This window comes from Macrosteles quadrilineatus, unplaced genomic scaffold (assembly GCF_028750875.1).
Source record: "Macrosteles quadrilineatus isolate MER2022 unplaced genomic scaffold, UCM_ALF_1.0 Scaffold_2__2_contigs__length_208266976, whole genome shotgun sequence".
In the NCBI taxonomy this organism is placed as follows: Eukaryota; Metazoa; Arthropoda; class Insecta; order Hemiptera; family Cicadellidae; genus Macrosteles; species Macrosteles quadrilineatus.
Window position 1 is genome coordinate 136,978,230 of NW_026542595.1, and position 21,838 is coordinate 137,000,067.

The 21,838-nt window shown below is 34.0% G+C and overlaps 1 protein-coding gene across 1 annotated transcript; it reads left to right on the plus strand.

The window, feature by feature from the left end:
* Positions 1 to 256: 256 nt before the first annotated feature.
* On the plus strand, positions 257 to 20,420 carry LOC128984942 (tRNA (cytosine(72)-C(5))-methyltransferase NSUN6-like). Its single transcript, XM_054404310.1, has 8 exons — positions 257 to 515; positions 959 to 1,072; positions 2,585 to 2,783; positions 4,941 to 5,100; positions 6,561 to 6,759; positions 7,698 to 7,985; positions 9,102 to 9,260; positions 20,304 to 20,420. Exons 1-8 carry the CDS (start codon positions 414 to 416, stop codon positions 20,418 to 20,420), a joined length of 1,338 nt encoding a protein of 445 aa, XP_054260285.1. The 5' UTR covers positions 257 to 413.
* Positions 20,421 to 21,838: the final 1,418 nt, after the last annotated feature.

The following is a 21,838-nucleotide window of genomic DNA, read 5'->3' on the forward strand; positions in this document are numbered from 1 at the left end:
CTCAAAAGTGATAAAAAAAAATAACCAATCACTTAATCTGTATGGCTGCTACAAGCACTGCATGGCTTAAAAAAGCCAGCCCTTAAAAAAAGAGCTTTTATCCTGGTTTTTGTTTTCATTTTGAAGCAGAAGCACTATCATCTCTATCTGTCAAATAGAAATTTGAAGTCTTAGTTTTGATGTTTAAACTACACAAGTTAAATAATTATCCGTAATTTTAGCTTTAATTACAAATTAATACCGTAATTGTACTTGAAAATGAATTATGTCTTCTAAAATTAACTGGATGATTAAATTTTATCTGTTCCTAAAAATATCTTGCAGATTGTGATGTTTGTTGAAAGCTTCTACCTTAGGCATAATCTTTCTCAAAACTTTAAGCTTAATCTCATACTTTTAGCCTTCTACAAACAATGGACCTTAACAAACCAATAATTTTTAAACACTCAGACATACTTAAAGTTATTTCTGAAATTGGGTTATGTGCTGCAACCGATGGAATATGGGAAAATCAGGTAGGGTAGGACAGCGTAAAACCGTAGATAAACAATGATTTACTTATAGGCCCTATCCTTCATTATCATGGTATTTCTTAAAAAAATGTGATATAGTCTTTTTAAATACAACCAGTTGTAGGCTATCGGTATAAATTTCACGTTACAAAACGTGACGTAATAAGATGTTCTTATAGAATTTTAGATAGGCCTAACTTACCTCTAGTTTGTTAGCTAAATGTCTGCAATTAATTCTTTTTGCAGACAACTAATCTTTTATGAATTATTCAAATCACTACTGGTTAGCACTGTGCATTACCTGAACCTCTAGTGAACTGTATACTGAAGTAAGAGAATATTCACAGAAAAACCACTGCTCATGCAGGGAACACTGGCTAGATAAATTGATTATAATCATAGGCTACCAAGGTAGGCCTGCCTACCAAACAAATTTGTTGTTTCAGGAATTCCTTGAAGATTGGTTTGTGTCTCCCCCAAGATTCACAACAATTCGAATCAATACACTGTTATCATCAGCAGAAGAAGTTGAAAACCTTGTTATAGAATCATTAAATAACGTAAGTGTTGGGCATTCTTGTTTAATTTGGTAAGCCGTCTGGCTTGTAGTCATTATTCTCTCATATAATACGTATGTTTTTATTTAGGAGCACCGATTTCCAATATTGTGGTTAAAGTGTCTCATTGTTTTGTTTGCCTCTATAGTAATCAAGGATACAGTTCCAGGGCCTTTAACCCTTTCAGTGCTATGAAACGATATATCGTTGTTTTAAAAAAACCCCAAGGGATATAGAGAGGAAGGTTATTTAAAAAAAAAATAGCAAAACGGCCATTGGTGACCTGCATGTTCATAGGATACACTACCAACCACTTAGCTAAAAGATTCGCCCAATCCGATGATTTCGAGGTGTATGTCTCTAAACCAAGGATTATGAACACCTCACTATGCCCCAGTGGTTGTAGTATATCGCTACAAACTCACAGGTCACCAATCATTTGGCACACAGGACGGGATTCGAACCCGAGCAGACGAATGCCACTGGCCAAGTGACACACGCCCTAGCCTTCTCGGCTATCTGTGCTTGAAGACTGGGGAATCAAAACCCGGTATTTAAGCTGTCGCCACCGATTGCGAACAGATTGCGCTGCAGATGGTTGTTCAATGCGTTACTAGGTAGCAGCACCAGCTAGTCACGGACTATTTAGATGCAATCTTTTAGTTTTAGTAGTAGTAAATGTGTTCCTGAGACTTTGCTGCAAAACATTAGTTTCACTAAAATTGCTATATTACAATAACCTCGTCCAACTAAATCAGGGTTAAATTCAATATTACATTGTAAACTATATGTCTTTTGATTTTGTGAGATTTCGGTTTCAAATAATGCTATCAGAACATAAAAATTTATAGGAAAACCAGGAAAATTACAACAAAAACTAAGTTTTATTTGATGTTTACTACAAATACCGGGATTTATCTTTCTTATATATTTTCTTATAGGCTAGTGTTATTATTCAAAATTAGCCTAATTAATAAAATAGTGACAACATGACAGTTAAAATTCAACAACGGGTAATGGAATTAAAAGGCAAACAAAAAAGACTTACAAAATATGAATTATTGGCCTAGCACTGAAAGGGTTAATGGGCTGTGATTTTAATGTAAATACCTATTTTGTTCTTTAAATTAATTATCAAATAATTTAATAAATATGCACGAAACATACCGGTACCTATAGGCATAGGTATTTGTAAAAGATTCTTAGATACAATATTTTTTGATGAGACATGTTAGGCCTACACTTAATAGTTTTTCTATAAAGAATCAATATTTACAAAGAATCTTCTGGGTCTAGTTTAGGTTTAATGTTTTAAATGTTACTTTTGTTAATATTTATGTATCCCGTTGTTAATCATAAATGTAGCCTAAATTGATGTAGGCTATAGTTGTTGCAAACTACTGACTGATAAACTTTGAAATTCAGTTTTAGATTCTAAGATAAATTATAATCTATATTAAATCTTTTAGCTGTAGTTAAATTATAATTTATATAGGCTAAGTTATATCATTTTAGGAGGCATTGCAAAGAGGTGAGTTGGCTCCTCGAGTGAGTAGGTTTCCTGATGTACCAGAGTTGCTGGTGTTGGATCCCTGGGTCCGATTGGCCCTGCCACAGCCTCCGCAGAGAGAGGTGGTAGTGGACGCAGCCTGCGGAGCAGCCGTGCTGCGAGGGGCTAACGTGTTTGCCCCAGGACTACTTGCAGTGCCATCTGGTATGATATTTGGACAAGGGATTGACTGCTGGAGAAAGATATGATCAATCATTAGGGCGGAATTACATCTAATTTGGGATTTTCTCAATACTGTATTTGATCAGATCATCGGCGATTTTGACAAGTTGCGAGTAATGATGATGGCGTCTCCACAATCGTGGGAGATGTCGGGTGATGAAGATTAGGCCTACGTATTTTTAGGTGAGATGTTCTTGATGGTGCAAGTTAACGATAGTGACCGTGAACGCAGGATAACTTCCCTCCATTATTGGTTTTTAAAGATCAGTGCCACAAGAGCTGAAAATTTATTTGTGTTTTTTTTTCTCAAAGGTGAAAAAAAGATTCTGTTACATCCCATCCTGATAATCAGGAAGGAATAAAAACCTGTCCTGAACCAAAAATTCAATTCTGCCCATCCCTTTAATTAGACCATTTTTATTAAATAAATATCTTTGAATAAATATCTTTAAATAAATATCCTTGAATAAATATCTTTAAATAAAATATCTTTGAATAAATATCTTTAAATAAATGTCTTCGACTTTGAATAGGACAAGGAGACCTCTCATCAAACTGTTAAATTGAGCCTATTTTGATATGTTTAATTTTTAACCTTGAGTGTACTGATGTCAAATAAAGGGTTCTCTTTTAAATAAGGCTAGATTTTACAGTTTGTGCTTTATTTGTAGATTATAAAACTAGAGGACATGCTATTTTTATGATAAGGTTGTTGACAAATCAAAATATCTTGATGATATGACATGGCTGTTTGAGGTTAACCACTTCATTACCTAGTGTGAGCTGCTTCTGTGTTTTATGTCAAATATTTTATTACAAGGGTTTATCTCTATGTGAACAGTGCATATGTAAAGGCAAACATTTGTTTACGTAGGCCTACATAAAAACTAACATCAAACTTTTGAAATAAAATTGTTTGTTTTAGCGAATTTCCCTATAGGGAAGTACCGGTAGCTATTACCGTAGGTCTCATGGTAAGACCTAAGCCCGGGACCGATTTACTTTTTCATTTTGATGTCCCCAGAGACCAAAAACACCATTCGTTCAAATTTTTATATATCTATATATATTATTTTCTTGCATTTTTAGGGCTACTAATATAATAAAATTAAAACATATATAACAAAGTACCCTTTTAGTAATTATTTTATTTTTCATGACGACATGTTTCGGAACTAAGTCCATTGTCAAGTCATTTTTACCATAACCTAAATTATGGAGGTTATGGTAAAAATGACTTGACAATGGACTTAGTTCCGAAACATGTCGTCATGAAAAATAAAATAATTACTAAAAGGGTACTTTGTTATATATGTTTTAATTTTATCTATATATATATATATATATATATATATATATATGTGTCCATCCGCACGATAACTTGAGTATTTTTTGTCCGATTTGGATAAAATTTGGTATGAAGGTGTAAGGCGCGATAAACTTGAATGAGTTTGCGAACCAGCATGATCGGGGGGGTTTATGGGGGGTTTTATGGGGTAAAAATAGGTTTTTCCCATTTTTGACCCTAAAAACGCAAAATTTCACAATTTATTTTTAAACCATTTTGTAGAGCTCAAAAAAACAAATGATTTAGTATATTGAAGCGTTATTATGCGCCTAATTGTTGGGGAGAAAATTTTAAAAAATTGTAATTTTAAAATTCCCATGTTATTCTTATGGAGAATAAGTCAACTGTTGTAGTTTGCTTGTTTATGGACATATTTTTATCAATTTTTGAAAATACTTTTATTTCTTACTAAACTATTATCATTTTATAAAAAAAATCTTTTTTACCCTCCCTGTTGCAGCAAACCTAAGTACTCGTTAAACTAATTCCATTTAAATAGGAAATAAATGTGCTATTTTTATGGAGGCATTTTAGTGTAAATCCAATCAGGTTAATGGAAATTCGCTTAGTCTGCAGGTTTGCTGCGGCGGGGGTATTATATCTATAAACCTGTCAGTCACAAGAAATTGTTGTCAAAATGGACACAGCTGTCAAATTTTGTTTTAAACCCTTATGAATTGGATTCATATCGGTAGAGTTGCCCCATGCAATACAAAATAATGAATTTTAAAACATCATCTCAATACTTGGTGAAAATGTTGGTGCTTAGATAATGTTTGGTGATGTAACAGGTACACAGGAGGGAGATGATGTTAGCGTGTTTGCTGACACGGCTGGGCTCTGTTTGAGAGGGTTGTCTGTACCCTTCAGTGGCCCGGGAAAATTCCACGTTGGCGCTGGGGTCATGAGGATGTCTAGGAAACAGCTGTTCCAGAATGACAACCACCCTAAGTAAGGGTTTGTATATTTTCTGTGAACAAATTAGTGATAATGTGGCCAATACCACATTTTCAAAGCTGGTACCTAGACCAGGTCCTAGTGAAAATAAATTCTCTCTTTTCAGTGGCTGTAGGCCTATCATTGCTGACTTAATTGTTCTTATTCTTTAAAAGTAAGTTGCAAACATTGACATGTTTTATGTTGTAAAAGTATGTTGGCTACATACAAACAGTAATTAAACTTTTGTGATCCATGGGTGTATTTATGAATTGTATTTGTATAAGGGTTTAAATGAATCATGCAGAAATTTTGAATTGAACCGGAATATTCATTTTTTTTACAATTTATCGCCTATAGCCCATGGTCAAGTGTCTTTTTATTACCGGCGTTCCATCGGTTTTCTTCTTCTTTTGTTGCATTGGTAAAAAAAACAAAAAACATAAAAATTAGGTGGTGGTCATAGTGTTGCAGTAATTACAGTATCTCAAGATGTCGCCCCGTTCACTTTTCCAATATTACGGTGGTTACGAGTTTCGGTTGGGACACATCACTAATGTACGTAACAATAACTCAGCATCCAGGGACAGATCTACGATTGGTGTGGCGTTTTAGCCATCATAGTTACATCAGGTCGCTTATGGGCCTATACTTCGATAACATTTCCCAAGAACCTGTGGTAGGAGTTTACCTAGATCTTTACTTATATAGAATTATTTATCTTGAATTAAAACACTATACACACTTTGATGATTATTTAATTGTGCCTTTGGCAGTTTTACATTTTTTGTAAGGGTACGGCCCAAATCCTGGTCTTGTTACTATCTAACATTGGCATTTTGCTAGATAGCATCATTCATTGATAGCCCGATAACATATGGCATCTCAGTCCAGAACAATCTTGCTTGGAATCGAACCTGTGATTTCATCATTTTATTTCTCCCAGGAAGATCTTACAATAAGATTAGTTTGGAATGATCAAATATGTCTATGTTGGTATATGTGGTCTATGCGTGTGTTGGTATATGTGCTATGTTGGTAAGATTGTTGCAAACTTTTACTAAATTATTTTGTTAAATAAGCCTTTCATTTAATTTAATTTTATATACCTCAAAATGTTTATTAACATTTAGACGGGGTGAAGATAAGTAAAGGAGACTCTGAATAAGAGCCTTGTTACTGAATAAGATCAGCTGATTCTACAGCCTAGACCAATTATTATTAAAAGCTTAATGACCAAGTGCATTTGGGTATAATTTCGAACCATTAAAAAAACTCTGAATTTTTTTCTCAGGATAAAATTGTTAATCTTCTGACTGTAGGTGAGCATACTATATCCTCTCATCCACCCAGCTATTAGGCTAGGCCTACACTCTAATCCAAAAGAAATTTTAAAAATTAAAAATCATCTGACTACCAAAAAAGTTAAAATTTATAACCAACTAGTATTTTGTTAGTTTTGAATGCATTTCCAGAGGCATAGCTGTAGAGATGACTTTGCCTGCAAGTCATGTATCATCAGTGACTTTACCTCCGCACATCGGTCTTCTGCAGAACCTTCCGTCAGTGTTGTGCAGTCGAGTGGTCGACCCACGCCCAGGAGACAAGGTCATTGACCTGTGCGCAGCTCCGGGCCACAAGACGACTCATCTAGCTGCTCTTATGAACAATCAGGTGATTGTCAATTAATTGTTGTGTTGATTAATTTTATTCTATGTGAGCATTGAGGTGTTTTTAAAGTTATGGAGAAATTAAAATTCAAGAAATGCTAACAAGAACCTTGATGTAACAACAGAGCATTCTGTAGATAAATGTTTACTCTTTTTACTGTATTTTAATAGGATTTATCAAAATTTGAAGTAACATTGTATCTAACTGTTTGCATCATTGTAAAACAAAGTGTTTAACTATGAAATCTTATTGGTTATTGTACTCAGTAACTTAGTATTGTTAGGAATAAAGGTTGGTTGGTACAGATGAGGAAATTCTTTTTAAAAACTTGAAACTGAGAAAATGTTCATATCCCCTTTTGAAGACTAGGATTCCGTAAAATGTTATAAATAATTTAATCAAATTTTGTCATAAGACAGACCCAATTTATCACCACTATGATCATTTCAGGAAAGTTATGTAATTTTTATGTCTTAGGACTGATTGAACCAAGAGTTCTAAAATTGAAAAAAGTATTAGTATGTATGGAATTTTATAAAATAGTACTGTACAATATGAATATAGAAGAAATTCTATACTGTAGGCTACTGTACTTCAATATGAAATTACATTCATCATTATATTATTGTACCTACTATAGAAGAACTGTATAGTAGGTATATTAATCATGCACAACATCAAACTGTAATGCTTACTGTACTGACAAGTGACGACAAACTGGGGGACTTTTTGCAATCACTAATGGTCACTCTTAATTCACCAATTTGTTAGGTTGATGGAAGATCCAACCTTTTTTTAAACCCAGCGTTCCTGGTATTTTTTAAGTAGGACTATTGAGGGACTACTGTAATTTTAGGTTTACCATATAGTCTTTGAGTAAGATCAGGAGATCACCCCTCTCATAGTGACACAACTGCAAACTTAAAGCCTTTGTTATACAGGGTATACTAATAGCACTGGACAAGATTGGCCGCAAAATAGAAACAATGAAGAAACTTTGTACGGCAATGGGTGCAGAAGTTGTCCGATCATTCATGTTTGATACTACCAAGGCTGTTTCACACGATGCTTCTGACGATTGGTCACCCCCCTTCCTCCCCGACACTTTTGACCGAGTTCTGCTAGACGCTCCATGTAGCGCTTTGGGACAACGACCTCTGTTTGGAAACTCAATCACTGCGAAACAGTTTACTTCCCATCCCAGACTACAAAAGAAATTGTTTGACACTGTGAGTAAGCTTATTTTGGAAACGGAAAGTACAGTAGAGTTTTGCAAATTTAAAATTGATTGGGTAGTAGTAGTAGTAGAAGAAACTGAGTGGATAGCTGGGTTGTTAGTAGTCGCTTAACAATTAAAAGGTTGCCGAATCAACCCTGAGATAATTCAGTAGCTTTTTATTTATTTATTTACACACGGCAATACAATTTTACATTGAGTTTCTTGATGTTTGATACTGCAAATATATATGCAACATGCATGCCTCAATTAATTTGACTAAAAAAAAATATGTACAAAAAGCTAGCATGAGTTGTTACATGCGATTTTCATTGTATTATTTTTTTTATGGTTGTTTTTGATCCAGCTGTCCCTGATTATTGGGCTTTAAATAAATTATCCTGACTAATGAAATAGCTGATCTTGATCAGCAAAACAGCTAGCTACACAGATCATCGCACTCCATTCTAGATGAAGTTGGGCATAATGATTAACAATGCCAATTGGAATTATCGTGTTAACACGTTGACTGCTTGTGCCACTCAGTCGGCGTCACTAGAGCTTCCAGGTGGTGCGCGCCAAAAATTGTCGGCGTCCGACCACCTGTACATTGAGTCAATATGAGCTCAGCAATTGCTGGGGAACGTTATAATCGTTGCCAGCCTGTAGCTTAGAATGCGAGCTTTATTTTGGTGTAGTTTGGTACTAAAATTTCCCGTAAAATCCCGTATGGCAATGCTTTTGCCCCGGTTTCAGGGATTTTCTCTCTTCGACCCACATTACAAAGACACTGGCTGCGGATCCAGGCAGTGCTGCTACCTTTGGGTGTTTCAGTGAACTATGTCTACTAGTTTATACACCAGTTTCTGTTATAATATGTTTAAGTAAAATCTCAAAAATCTGCTCAGTAGTATTTTTTTAAGTCTGTAACCACTGGATTATCCTTTTAACTTGCTGTGACTGTAATTCACTAACTCAAGATCACGGCACACACCAGTAGGCTTATCGGGATGGGCCGTTGAGTTTTTTAGATAGATTTGAACAAATAAAGCTACCTAAACACATAAATACGTCTGAACAGTTTATTGTGAAAGTAGTATAGTGACTACTGTTTTTTGTTGTTGTTCAGGCCGTGCAGCTTGTGAAGCCAGGAGGGACCATTGTCTACAGCACGTGTTCCATTACTGTGGAGGAGAATGAAGATGTAGTGAGCTGGGCACTTGACCAATACCCGCAGTTGGCGCTGGTACCTGCCCTGCCATTGGTCGGCAGACCCGGCAGTTCAAAGGTGAGAATTTGTCATCTATTCACTTTCATATTAGGGATAAGCAACGATACCGTTTTCAAAACGTGGATGTTTTTCAATTTATTTTCAATGTTTTCTATAAATATGTTTTGGACAGTCTGTTTTTTTTTTTCAGTAAGTAAATTTGTATCAGTTGTAATGGAAATTAGAAAACTTTTCCTAGAAATTGATTATTATGTCTTAGTTCCCTTTAAACGCTAAATTCATTTCTGATTTAAAACATTCTTGAACTGAACTAGACTAAAATGTAGTGTTTAGTAGTTAGTTAATTCTTTGTAGGTATCCTAAAAAAAACTTTTAGTTTTCAATACACGAAAACTTAGATTTCAACTTTCCGATTGGTTCAAAGTTAATTACGGTTAGCAGTACATACAATTACAGACTGCCAAAAATTTGTTTGGCAAAAACTATTTCATGTTATAAACTAACAACGTTCTACATTTTGGTTATAGAGGGACTAGTGTAAAAAGCTGACAAAAGGAAAAGACACTCCTGAATGGTTATAATATAATATAACATTAATTAGTTGAAATAGTTTGATTCTTGCAAATGGTTCGAAAGTTATGAAAAACATCTTAAACACATGAAAAAAATCAATGTTTTGTTTTTGCAATGATGTTATTAGTACATTGATGCCGCTGTTACCATGGATAGTGAACACATGGTTGCCTATTGACGCTCATCCCTTTTACATGGCAACTCTGTTAAAACTTTTATAGTTAGAATTTTCCCTATTTTAATACCATGAGCACTTGTAAGGTAGGTTTATGTAGACGTGAGGAAGAAGTGCAAATCCTGATCTCTTTACCATCTAATATTGTCATAGTTTTAGAAAGCATCAATATTTAACATAGAAGAGTTTTGTTAAACAAAAGGCTCTAGGTTAGTATTGTGATTTTAGAACAAATGAAGAGGAGCTATCATACCCCAGAGAAAGTGGAGGTAGGTCATAGTAAAAACATAAGACACAGAAAACACAATATTTTGTTCCCTAGGGGACCAAAATTTTCTTTGTTTACATTAAAATTCCAGACTTGGACAGACCTTTATGACTGAAAAAATCACTTCCTAGATATGTTTTGGTACAACATAAAAAAAGGTTTTAGAGCAACTTTACACTAGTTGATAAAATAAAAGTATGGAGGAAAATAAATAGTTTTTGAAATGCAATTCTTAAATGAAACTTTAATAAAATGTTGGTGTATATAGTAAAAACCATTTATTTTTCAAGATGTTTATTTTAACACTGCAGTGTAAACGATCAAGTTGTTTTAAGCCTTTGCGATCGGAATGAATATTTGTCGCTATTCCTCAGCGGTCGCGCGTCAAGCTCTACTGGCCGCCGCCATTAGCGCGCGGAAGTCAGATTTTTCCCACAGCAGTTGTCCTTTGCGATTGGACGGCCAGCGGTGCTGGCCGACAACAATTTTTTTGTTTGTATTTTAATATTCCAAACTGACTGGTATGATGCCTGTAGAGTGCTGCAACCTAGTGAGGAATTGTTAAACTAAACCAGCAGGCTTGCAACATCATATTGTAAAAATTGTGGAGGAAACAACTAAAATAAACACCAGCTGACCAGCTGTTGTTCTGTAAAAAGTGCTGTCTTAATCATCATTGTTTTGGTTTTTGGCTAAGTTTTACATGATTTTAATTGAGTTTTTGGTGATATCTCAAGAGATTTATGTTTATTTGTAGTTTTAATTAAATTTTAGTGTACATTTGAGGTGATTATAAAAACACTTGTACGTTTACGCATAGGCGTACACTTTTATCATAATTAGGCCTACAATAAAATTGTTTTATCTCGTATAAACATTTAGTAGTAAGAACATAAAAAAAAATTATGTTCTTTTATAATTGGGGTTATGTTTGTTTTTATTCCCGTATATTTAACTAATTAATAATGGACGATCGTTTAAGATCAGACCAATTGAGAGACTTATTATTTGCTGATGAAGAAGATGTTGACAATCCGGGTATTTATTATGGATTAAGCCACAAAAGCGATGTTAAGTGTTTTGTAAAACTTGTTTAAACAATAATCTTGGACTTCATATGGGCAAATGATTTAAAAAATACCACTAAGAGAAAAAACAAAGTATACAATTTCAATTTTTTATTACAATTTAAATCCCCTGTGCCAACATTGCAGACTTTCAGTGAAAACAATTCCGAGCTGCCGGGAGCGAGCTGCTATGATAAATGCCGAGGGGGCGAAGGCCTTGGACTTGGCCAGTACAGCTGGCCATCTGACCGTCAGAACCGAGTTAGTATGGACAGAATTCCGATTCGCTGCCGACTGCATTGAGGCCACTCCTTCTGGCCTTCCGATCGAAAAGGGTTAATGCAACTTATAAATTTAAAGTTAATTTACAAATCATTTTTAATTAAACATAGCTATTTCCATTCATGATTATTTACAAAAATAATTGACTGATATCTCACCATTAATTTTGTCCAGGAGTTTTAGAATTTTCATCCTTTCTTCCTCAATATTAACAAAAGTGCATTTTCATGTGTTTTTGAATCATCAAGTACTTGAAACAAGTAAATTGGCAGTGTTCACAGCTGAAAATATCATGGTTTTCAAACCGCTTGTGCTTTTGTAAAAGCTGAATAGTGTAAGTGGAATAATCACATCTGTTGCATTTAAACACCGGTTCTTTGGTGTGCTTACGAACGATGTGGTACATCAACAGCGCACGTTTTGACGTCCTTAAACCACAAGTGGAGCACTCAAAAGGATATTTGTTTTCTAATCCTATTTTTCTTAGTTTTAAGTCCCTATTGTTCATATCAGATGACCCATTTACTTTTTCTTTGTTGCTGTTACTTGATTTGCTTTTGAATATATCTGTAGCCTTAGGTGTTTTCAAAAAATTACCGCTCACCTTCATTTTGTATTTGTCATGTCTCTTTAAATGTTCTTGTAAAATGTAACGTCTAGTAGTTGCATAGTCACAGTAAGTGCATTGATATGGAAATTGTCTAAGGTGTATCAGTGAATGTCTCTTCAGTTCGAAGGAAGTTCCGTAAGCTTCATCACAGTTTGAACACACAAAGGGGCGAGCACTGTCCGCCCTCTTCTTCCTACTCAAGTGTCGTATCAAATTATAGCGGTTCACAAACGTCTTTTTACAATGCGAGCATGTGTACCTATCATTAAACCCATGGATAGACATGTGTTTCACGAGTGTTTTTTTGTATGTTGTGCTGTAATTGCAATGTGCACATGTTTTCTTTGTTTCACTTCTTTGTTTTTCACTATGTTTTTTGGTGTGTTCGACTAAACTATCTCTCCTTGCTGAATGGTAATCACATATGGCACAGGTAAAGGACTCAATGGACAATCCATGTGTGGACATATGTCTGTATAGTCTATTTTTAGTGGTAGTAGTATAGTGACAGTGTGTACATTTCAATATTGTTTTTTCATTGCTTTTTGTAACCGATATTTTCTTTGTTTTTGTTTTTTGTTTTGTGAAACAAGGTGTTTGAACTCTTTGGCTGTAAATTTCCAAATCCTCTTCTACATTTTCTGATATTTCTCTCAGACTGTCACTTGTATCAATGATTACCTTTTCTCCTTTGCAGATACTTTTAAAATCATTTGAAACTCCTTCTTTATAGATGCTTACCTCTTTTGCTTCTTTTAACAAACTTTCTCTTTTTTCTTCTTCTTTAATGTTGTCTTGGTATTTTGAATTTAGCTTAGAAATATTCTCATATTTAGTCAGTTGATCAACAGTTTGTTTGATGTTGTCTTGGTATTTTGAATCGATTTTAGAAATATTCTCACATTTAATTAGTTGATCAACAGTTTGTTTAATGTTGTGTTGGTATTTTGAATCAAGTTTGGGAATAATCTCATATTCAATCGGTTGATCAACAGTTTGTTTAATGTTGTCTTGGTATTTTGAATCGAGTTTAAAAATATTCTCATATTTAATCAGTTGTTTAACAGTTTTTGATTCTAATTCTTCATGTTTATAAAATTTTAAGTTTTCATTTTTAGTTTTTATCCTTGAACAATGCTCCTCAACTTTGATCTTACACTCATCTTTTACCTCCATTTTTATGGACGCTATGTTATTGTCCTTATTCATTTGTGAATTGCTCAGAAAAATACTTCTTCTTCTTCTTACATAAACTGAAAAAAATAAAAACAGTGTTATAAGTTTTATCATACTATAATCTATACTAAAATACAGGTTACGTTTGCGCACAATGATTTCAAAAACGGCTATTATGATTTCCTCTGAATTGTTAGAGATATCTTAGTTTCAGGCTAAAAACAATATCCATGCTAGCCACGGTTCTGGGAAAATTAGTTTTTCGTTAAAAACTTGAATTAAATTTTAATATCTGTAGAAAGCTAGGTAGCCAAGACAGCTTTACAAAAATGTAAATAAATGAACATTTTAGTGAATTTCCCATATAGGGAATAAGCTATTACCCTAGGTCTCATGGTAAGACCTACACCTGGGACCGATTTACTTTTTCGTTTTGAGGTCCCCAGAGGCCAAAAACACCATCCGTTCAAATTCGTATATATATGTGTGTGTGTCCTTTAGTGTGATAACTCGAGCAAAAATGGTCCGATTTTGATGAAATTTGTTACAAACGTGTTATCCTATGTTTATTTGAATGAGTTCGCGAACCAGCATAATCGGACTATGGGAACAGGGGTTTATGGGGGATTTTATGGGGTAAAAATTGATTTTTCCCATTTTTGACCATAAAAACACAAAATATTGTAATTGCTCCCTAAAACATTTTGTAGATCTTAAAAAAAGAAATAATTTTGTATATTTAAGCGTTGTTGTATGACCAACGTTTACGGAGATAATTTTTTAAATTGTAAATTTAAAATTCCCATGTTATTTTAATGGAGAATAAATAAACTGTTGTAGTTTGCTTGTTTATGGATATATTTTAAGTTTTAACCAAATTTGGACGTAGTTTGAAATAGTTCAATACATGAATTACTACTTCCAGAGCAAACCCGGAAAGTAATATTTGTATTTTAACATCAGTTTACTAAGTCTGGTTCATTAATAAAGTATTTCCATTTCTTATTAAGACTTGACAAAAAATTGTTTTTATGTTGATCCATTAATCATGTAGTTTTGGTTACAGTTCGGAGTGATGAAGTGAATGTTTAAAAGTGCTTATTCGCAGTGCAATTACCCGTTTTATCACGTAATTTACTGTTTGGCAATTTTGTTTATTTCATACTAAGCTATCAACATTTCAATAAAAACACACCTCAATACCTTCCCTGTAGCAGCAAACCTGGGTACTCTATAAAATAAATGTTATTTAAATCTATATCTATAAAATCCAATGTATGTTTGTTTGTATGTTTGTCCTTTATGGACTCCAAAACCGCTCGACAGATTGTAACGAAGATTTCAGGCATTATTAAGCATTATTCAAGGATGGTTTGTGTGAAGTTTGGTGCAGATCCGTCAAAAGGGCTCCGCCCCAGTGGCTCTGGAGTTTCCCATGTTAACCTTATGAGTACTCATATTTAAATGGAATTAAAGAATCTTAACAGCTGGTTCAACTAAACTATCTGATTCTGTGATGTTCAATAACATTAAAAAGTTAATAGGTTTACCAACAGGGTGCAGCACTATATTTTTCTATATCTATAAAATCCAATGTATGTTTGTTTGTATGTTTGTCCTTTATGGGCTCCAAAACCGCTCGACAGATTGTAACGAAGATTTCAGGCATTATTAAGCATTATTCAAGGATGGTTTGTGTGAAGTTTGGTGCAGATCCGTCAAAAGGGTTCCGCCCCAGTGGCTCTGGAGTTTCCCATGTTAACCTTATGAGTACTCATATTTAAATGGAATTAAAGAATCTTAACAGCTGGTTCAACTAAACTATCTGATTCTGTGATGTTCAATAACATTAAAAAGTTAATAGGTTTACCAACAGGGTGCAGCACTATATTTTTTTAAGTTATGAGAATAGCTAATTTGCAACCAAAATGTGAGTGAGCGTAGCGAACGAACTTCAACCTGGAGGCGAGTTAGCGTAGCGAACGAGCTAACCTGAAGGCAAGTGAGCGCAGCGAACGAGCTTCAACCTAAAGATGAGTGAGCGTAGCGAACAAACTTCAACCAGGACGTGATTGAGCCATGCGAACGAGCTCATCTTGAAAATGAACGAGCATGTGACATAAAACCACAATAGGACAGGACGACGTCTGTCGGGCCAGCTAGTAGGAAATAAATCTGACAATTTTCAGGGTATATTTTAGTAGAAATCCAGCCAGGTAAATGGAAATTTGTTTAGTCTGCAGGTTTGCTGCGGCGGGGGTATTTTATGTTTATGGTATAATATGAAATAAGTTTGCCAAATTTGATCAAAATGTAACTATAAACAACATAACGGTTTACTTTTTCTCCATAAGAATAAGATAGGAATTTTAATTGTAATTTTATTTCCAAATTTTCATTGTAAAGCAATGCTTCAATAACTTAATTATTTCTCTTTTAATCTCTACAAGGTGGTTGTAATAAAAATTGGTTTTATGTGTTTAAGGCCTGAAAAATACAGAAAATATATACGTCTAATAACACTTGCAATAATATATTTACACTTATACTGTTGACTTACAAGACGGTAAATACATGTAAAAGTTAAGGGTATACAAATATAAATACTCCACAACGTATATTTTTATCACCCGATAATTTTGCTGGTTTGCAAACTCGCATTCAAATTTATGTAACCCTATACATTCATGCCAAATTTAATCAAATTGGAAAAAAAATTACTTGAGTTAATTGTTGTGTTTACAAATAAAAATAAGAAAAAATTAACAAGTAGTGGTCTTGTCTTAGCCTCTAGTGACAACAAAATGAAAAAGTAAATCGGTTCTGGGGCTTGGTCTTACCATTCTAAAATATCAATCTTGAGGATATTGGATCCAAAAAGTGGGTTGATTCAAGTCAGTATTTTGTCAAAGTTACATTTGACACTTGAATGTGTAAAATATAAACCATTTCATATATACAATTTAGAGTGGTTTTTAAATCCAATATTAGTAAAATATTTAGTCTCAAAGTGATTACTATATTTTTCTTCTGTAAGAACTTGTTATCCTTGTTATGCCTGGATTTCTGTTTTTTGGTCTGTTTGTGATTTTTAAGAATTATTTTATAACTTGGGCATTTTTCGAGGTAGAAATTTCAAAATTGGTATAAATGTATATTTTAGTAGGTAAAAAGAGCTTACAAAGTTTTGTTCCAATATCTCATTAAGTTATTGTAGTAATTAAAATTGAGTCACACTCAATGAAATACAATAGTAAATAAGATTAATCTAAGTCATTACTAAAATTATAATTGAATACCTAACAAACTACAAATCTGAACTGTTCAAAGAGGCAATACTAACTTTGGTTTAACAAAAAAAAGTTAAATCATATTTTTAGTAACAATAGACATAAGTTGAAATTCAGCAATCTTGCTTGTTAAGTTATGAAAATGATTACAAAAATAACTATTTTCATATAAGTACTCCAACCTGACCCAGCATTCTTTTAAATTGTACATGTATTGTTCTTTTACATTTAAAGTTATTTTGTCTGTATCTGTGTGGGTGTAACTTTATAACCAAAAACAAAATTACTAAACATACCTTAGAAGTTAACAAGCCAATAACACATTGTTGTAGCCCAGAGAGTGCAACTGAGTGTGCAACTTGTATAGCAAACACAACATGTGATCTTGATAACCAACAGCACTGTGTCTACTGTGTATGCTGAGAAGAGGAAGTGAGTCAGCTGTTTAGTCTGGAGTCAGCTGTTTTATCCCTCACTTCATTTTGTACATTTCCTCTGGTTTCAAATGAACAAGCAAAGTAACCTTCCTCTTCCAGTAGAAGCTAAATCTTAGGATAGGCTAAACTTTGTAGGTTGTGTACAATCAAACAGATTATTACATTTTTTCTTTTACCTTTTTTCCAAAAAATAAGGTCCACTTATGAAACTTTTGGTAATAGCTTGAATGAATTAATAAAGTGCTTTATTTTATAAATAAACATTCCTCTCATAACAAAAGCATACACTTAATGGTCTACTGGTTGGCACACCTGAATGTTAAATCATGCACATTTCTGAAATAAAATTAAATCAAAATACACTTTTATTCCTAGCATATACAAATTAATACACAACTACATCCATTTTATACAAAATAAAAAAACATATTTCATAATGGTTTATATCTATATATTAATTTGAAACTGTTTTTCTTTGTCACAGCTATTTTGAGAGAACGGCTGGGCGTAGAAACTCGGTAGAGGTGTCTAAAGAAAGGTCTTGGTCTGTAGATGAGCCATCAAAAGAGAAACGTGGTAAATTCCCTTGGGGCTCTGCCCCAGTGGCCTTTGAATTCCCATCCCATGTTATTCTTATGGAGGAAAAACTGGGTTTTTGTCCCAGCTAATTTGAGAGAACGGCTGGGCGTAGAAACTTGGTAGGGGTCTCTAAAGAAAGGTCTTGGTCTATAGATGAGCCATCAAAAGAGGAACGAGGTAAATTCCCTTCAGGCTCTGCCCCAGAAGCCTTTAAAGTTCACTCTGCAATTGTGTTTACATTTCGACCATATGGATTATTTTACACTACCTTTAATGAACCAGCTGTTAATATTAAAATTGTATTCAAAGGTCTACTGAAACTGTCAAAATTAAATGTTTACATTATTATTTTTAATGGATTCTCCACTGCATGGCAAGTTTTTTTATAGTTTCACCAAAATGATGAATTTATGATACGTTTTAAATGTTTTGTTCAAAAATCAATGCTTTATTGCTTTTAGAAAATGTTGGGTTGAAAATTGTGTCATAGATGAGTACGTTGAGGATGAGAGCTGTGTTCAAGTTTTGGAATAGACTAACTACGGAGTCTATGGTTTTGGTAAAGTAGGTGAACTAATGTCAATTCAAGGTATTTAAAAAAAATGTGTACACCGTTTTTACTTTGATGTACACATGTAGCTAGGTCGAACAACGCATCTAAACCTCACTACAAACAAACCATTCGGAAACACAACAGTGTCATCACATCTCATCGCATTTGCATAATTTGTTACCAAGGCTGGACTAGGTTATGGATTTGGTTCTGCAAATGTTCAAGATTTATGATAAAATTTCCTACAATTATGGTTCATTCCAATCCACGAAATACATGCACAGCTTTATGTGATCTATATGGCCAAGGCAAAACTACCCCATAAGTTAATGAATTATCAAGTAAGAACAGGATGATTAAATTAAATACATGGGTCGTTGTAGCAAGAGAACGAATTAAAATTGCTGAGATCTAAGTAAGAATGTTACTGCTTTCTGGAGAATCAGATATTTTTATCAAACAAAAAAAACTGATTTAATATGCTGATAGAATTTTGTATTTTTTTACCAAAGATGAATTCTGTATTTTTTTTTACCAAAGATGAAGATAACTTATAAATCCTGATACAATCTGAATGATTTTCCTAAAGCAGATGGAGTTAGTGGTTAGTAATAAATATTGACTCTTTCCGTAACATGATAGACTAATTATATGAACTCATTGTCCCATATAGTGAAAGTGGCTTTGGTATGAAACAAACTTATGAACAAACAATTATAAGACTCCTAAAAACCTTTTGGGCAACCTAAAGCCGATAAAAAGGTAGGAAATATTGTGTTAAACGAATTCATCAATCACGTTTTTTAGGGAACGTAATCGTCATACTTATTATTGCTTATCCTCCCTCCATTTAACTAAGATTCTAATGACTTCACTCTATCCATTGCAGCTAGCTGAATTTACATAAAACGTCAAGATTAACCGTCGATTTCGACGGGGTTCCACTAGTAACTTTTATTCTATTTATCTAATTTTAAAAATTATAAGTTTTAATAGGTTTATGCATAAATAACATCAATGAAAATTACTATGAATATTTAATACAAAAGACAGGATTACAAGTTTTTTTATGAAACAGTTATTTTTTGCTGAAATTGTCCTTTTACTTTTTTGAAAAAGTAAGGTGCAGGTGTTACCATGAGATTTTTTGGTAATAGCAATTGATATTAGGCCTACCAAATATGGAAAATTCCTGTTAGGCTAGTTAAATATGGAAATGTGATTACCAAAAATGGCAATTTTACTAAAACAAGTAAAAAACAGCAGCCATTTCAAGATATCTTGAATTCTACAATTTGGCCAATAACAAGGTGGTGTAATAATTGCAAAGACAAAAAACCTTAAAACGGGTGCCATTTTTGACTCGTTAGTCTGTTGGAGTTTGGGTTTGCAGCATTATACTCTTATGCTTGTTTTAAACTTTTTACTGACTCCTAGTGGCCGTCCTCCATTGCAAATTCATAATCCCTTGAAAATATTTTGCTCGGTTGTCCGTTTGAGTTTGCAACATTGTATTTTACTAATAAAAACAAACTTAATTTGATGAGTATACCAACTTATGTTTACAAGGTCTTCTTTTGCATCCTAGTGGACCGTCCCCCTGATCAGTTAGCGTAGCACTAAATAATGTATTCAAAGGTTTTTTATTGTTTGTAACTTTGTTGTAAATTTTGTAGCTCTATCTTCATTATTTAAAAATATACATACAGTATATCTAATCTTCCCTGGACTCTGTATTTACATAAAAAATCTCCCCTCACTCAATTAAATCCAAAGTGGTGAGCCATTGAATTGTTCGCGTATGTAAAGCTGACCAACTAATTCGACAGGAAAAGCAATAATTCAATTAGTACTAGTTGACTATTAGCCCCATAGTTTGGTACCTAACTCCACATCAGTTGTACTGGCTTCATTTGAGTTAAAGGTTGAAAACAGTATTCTACTGTAGAAACAATTTTTGGGTGGCTCAGTTTAAGCCAGGTTTTTTTGTCAAACTGACTATTTGTTAATGGAAATGGACTATCTCTTATAAGGTATTGTCCCTGCTGTCACATTTTCAGTTTTTTTTTTTCATTTTGGATGTATTCCAGAGTTCACTGACGGAGATGCAACGCTGCCAGATCCAGAGGTTTGGTCCTCCCATTGGATCAACTCCACAGCTTGATACCATCGGCTTCTTCATTGCCAAATTTACCAAACTCAGTTAAAAATAAAAAATGTTTTATTTGATGGTTCTTTAATGCTTGTTCACCTGCTTACATTCATATCCACTTCCTTTCTGATTATTTCTGAGTCGATCCTTCCACTAGGCTGCTTAATCTTTTGTTATCCTTCCACAGTTCATCTTCACCATCTGCCAATTTACTTGTTCTTCTCCACATCCCTCTTAATCTCATTTGTCCACTTTCTTCTTGGGATCCTTACCATTTATCACCATAATTTCTAGTTTTCTAGCAATGAGAAATTCTCTCCTGATTGTTTAAGGTGCGTTTTCCTCCATCTTGAGCAACCGTACTGCGTGCTACGCAGTTTAGCTGAAGAACGCAGCGCGGACAGGAACAGCATGGTTAAAATAGGACACATCACAATTTTTTAACAAATCTGCCAATGCATTTGCTGACTAGCAAATTTGCAGTTCCACAGTAGCGATCTGCTATGGATCAGAGAATGATTTTTTTTCCTTTTATGTAGGTGGTTAAAGAGAAAGAGATGGACGAGGATGTGGACATAGCTGGAAATACTGAGTGAATCTTTTGGATCTAGGAGCCATGAGGGTGCTTTTAGTATCTATATATTAATAAGCAGCATGATTAAGATTTAAGATCCTGGCTCGATCTTAAGGAGGCAAATGACGAAGCCATTATATGTGGCAGATTATTGGAAAAATAATATCTAACTGAGCTGGTGTTTTTTTCCGGACACGGAAAGTAAGTAAGCAATAAGCAGCATGTTTCTTTAAAACCTTTTTTCTCAGCTCGTATGCATCGCAGGGAATATCTACGCATACTGTTGGAAAGATATTTTCATCAATCCGTAACGAAAGTAACTATTTTCGATAACAGCTGACATCAATGGAAGTAGTCGTTTCCCAAGCTCCAATTAAGGGCGAGGGAAAATATCCTCGCTCTCAATTAGTTCTCCATTTACTCACTATGTGCGCTAATGTTGTTTTACGGTTTAATTTAATGATTTGAATCAGCTGTATGTATTGTTGTTAAAAGTAGTTTTATTGTTTTATTTTACTGTTAAAGAAACCAAATTTATTGAGAAAAATACGTGGGTTTCCTTGTTATTATCCGGTACTTGCTCCATTATTCCTGTCCTCGGCTTTGCCTCGTACCTGAAAATTGCTCTCACATACTCGGCTTCGCCTCGCACGTGAAATTGGTCTTCCCTATGTTCGGCTTGGCCTCACACAAAATCTTGAGTGTGCGCCGGAAAATGCCACTTTCGGTCCTAGTATACTATATATACCATTTCATTAGATGTGCAGAATCCCTTTATAAATTAAAGTAGGCTAAAAAATAAGCACAAAAAATGGATTTAAATTTAAAAAAAAAATTATATGGACCTTATATGGGTTGCCATGCTGGTGACGAAATATTAACAGAAAATCAAAACAAAT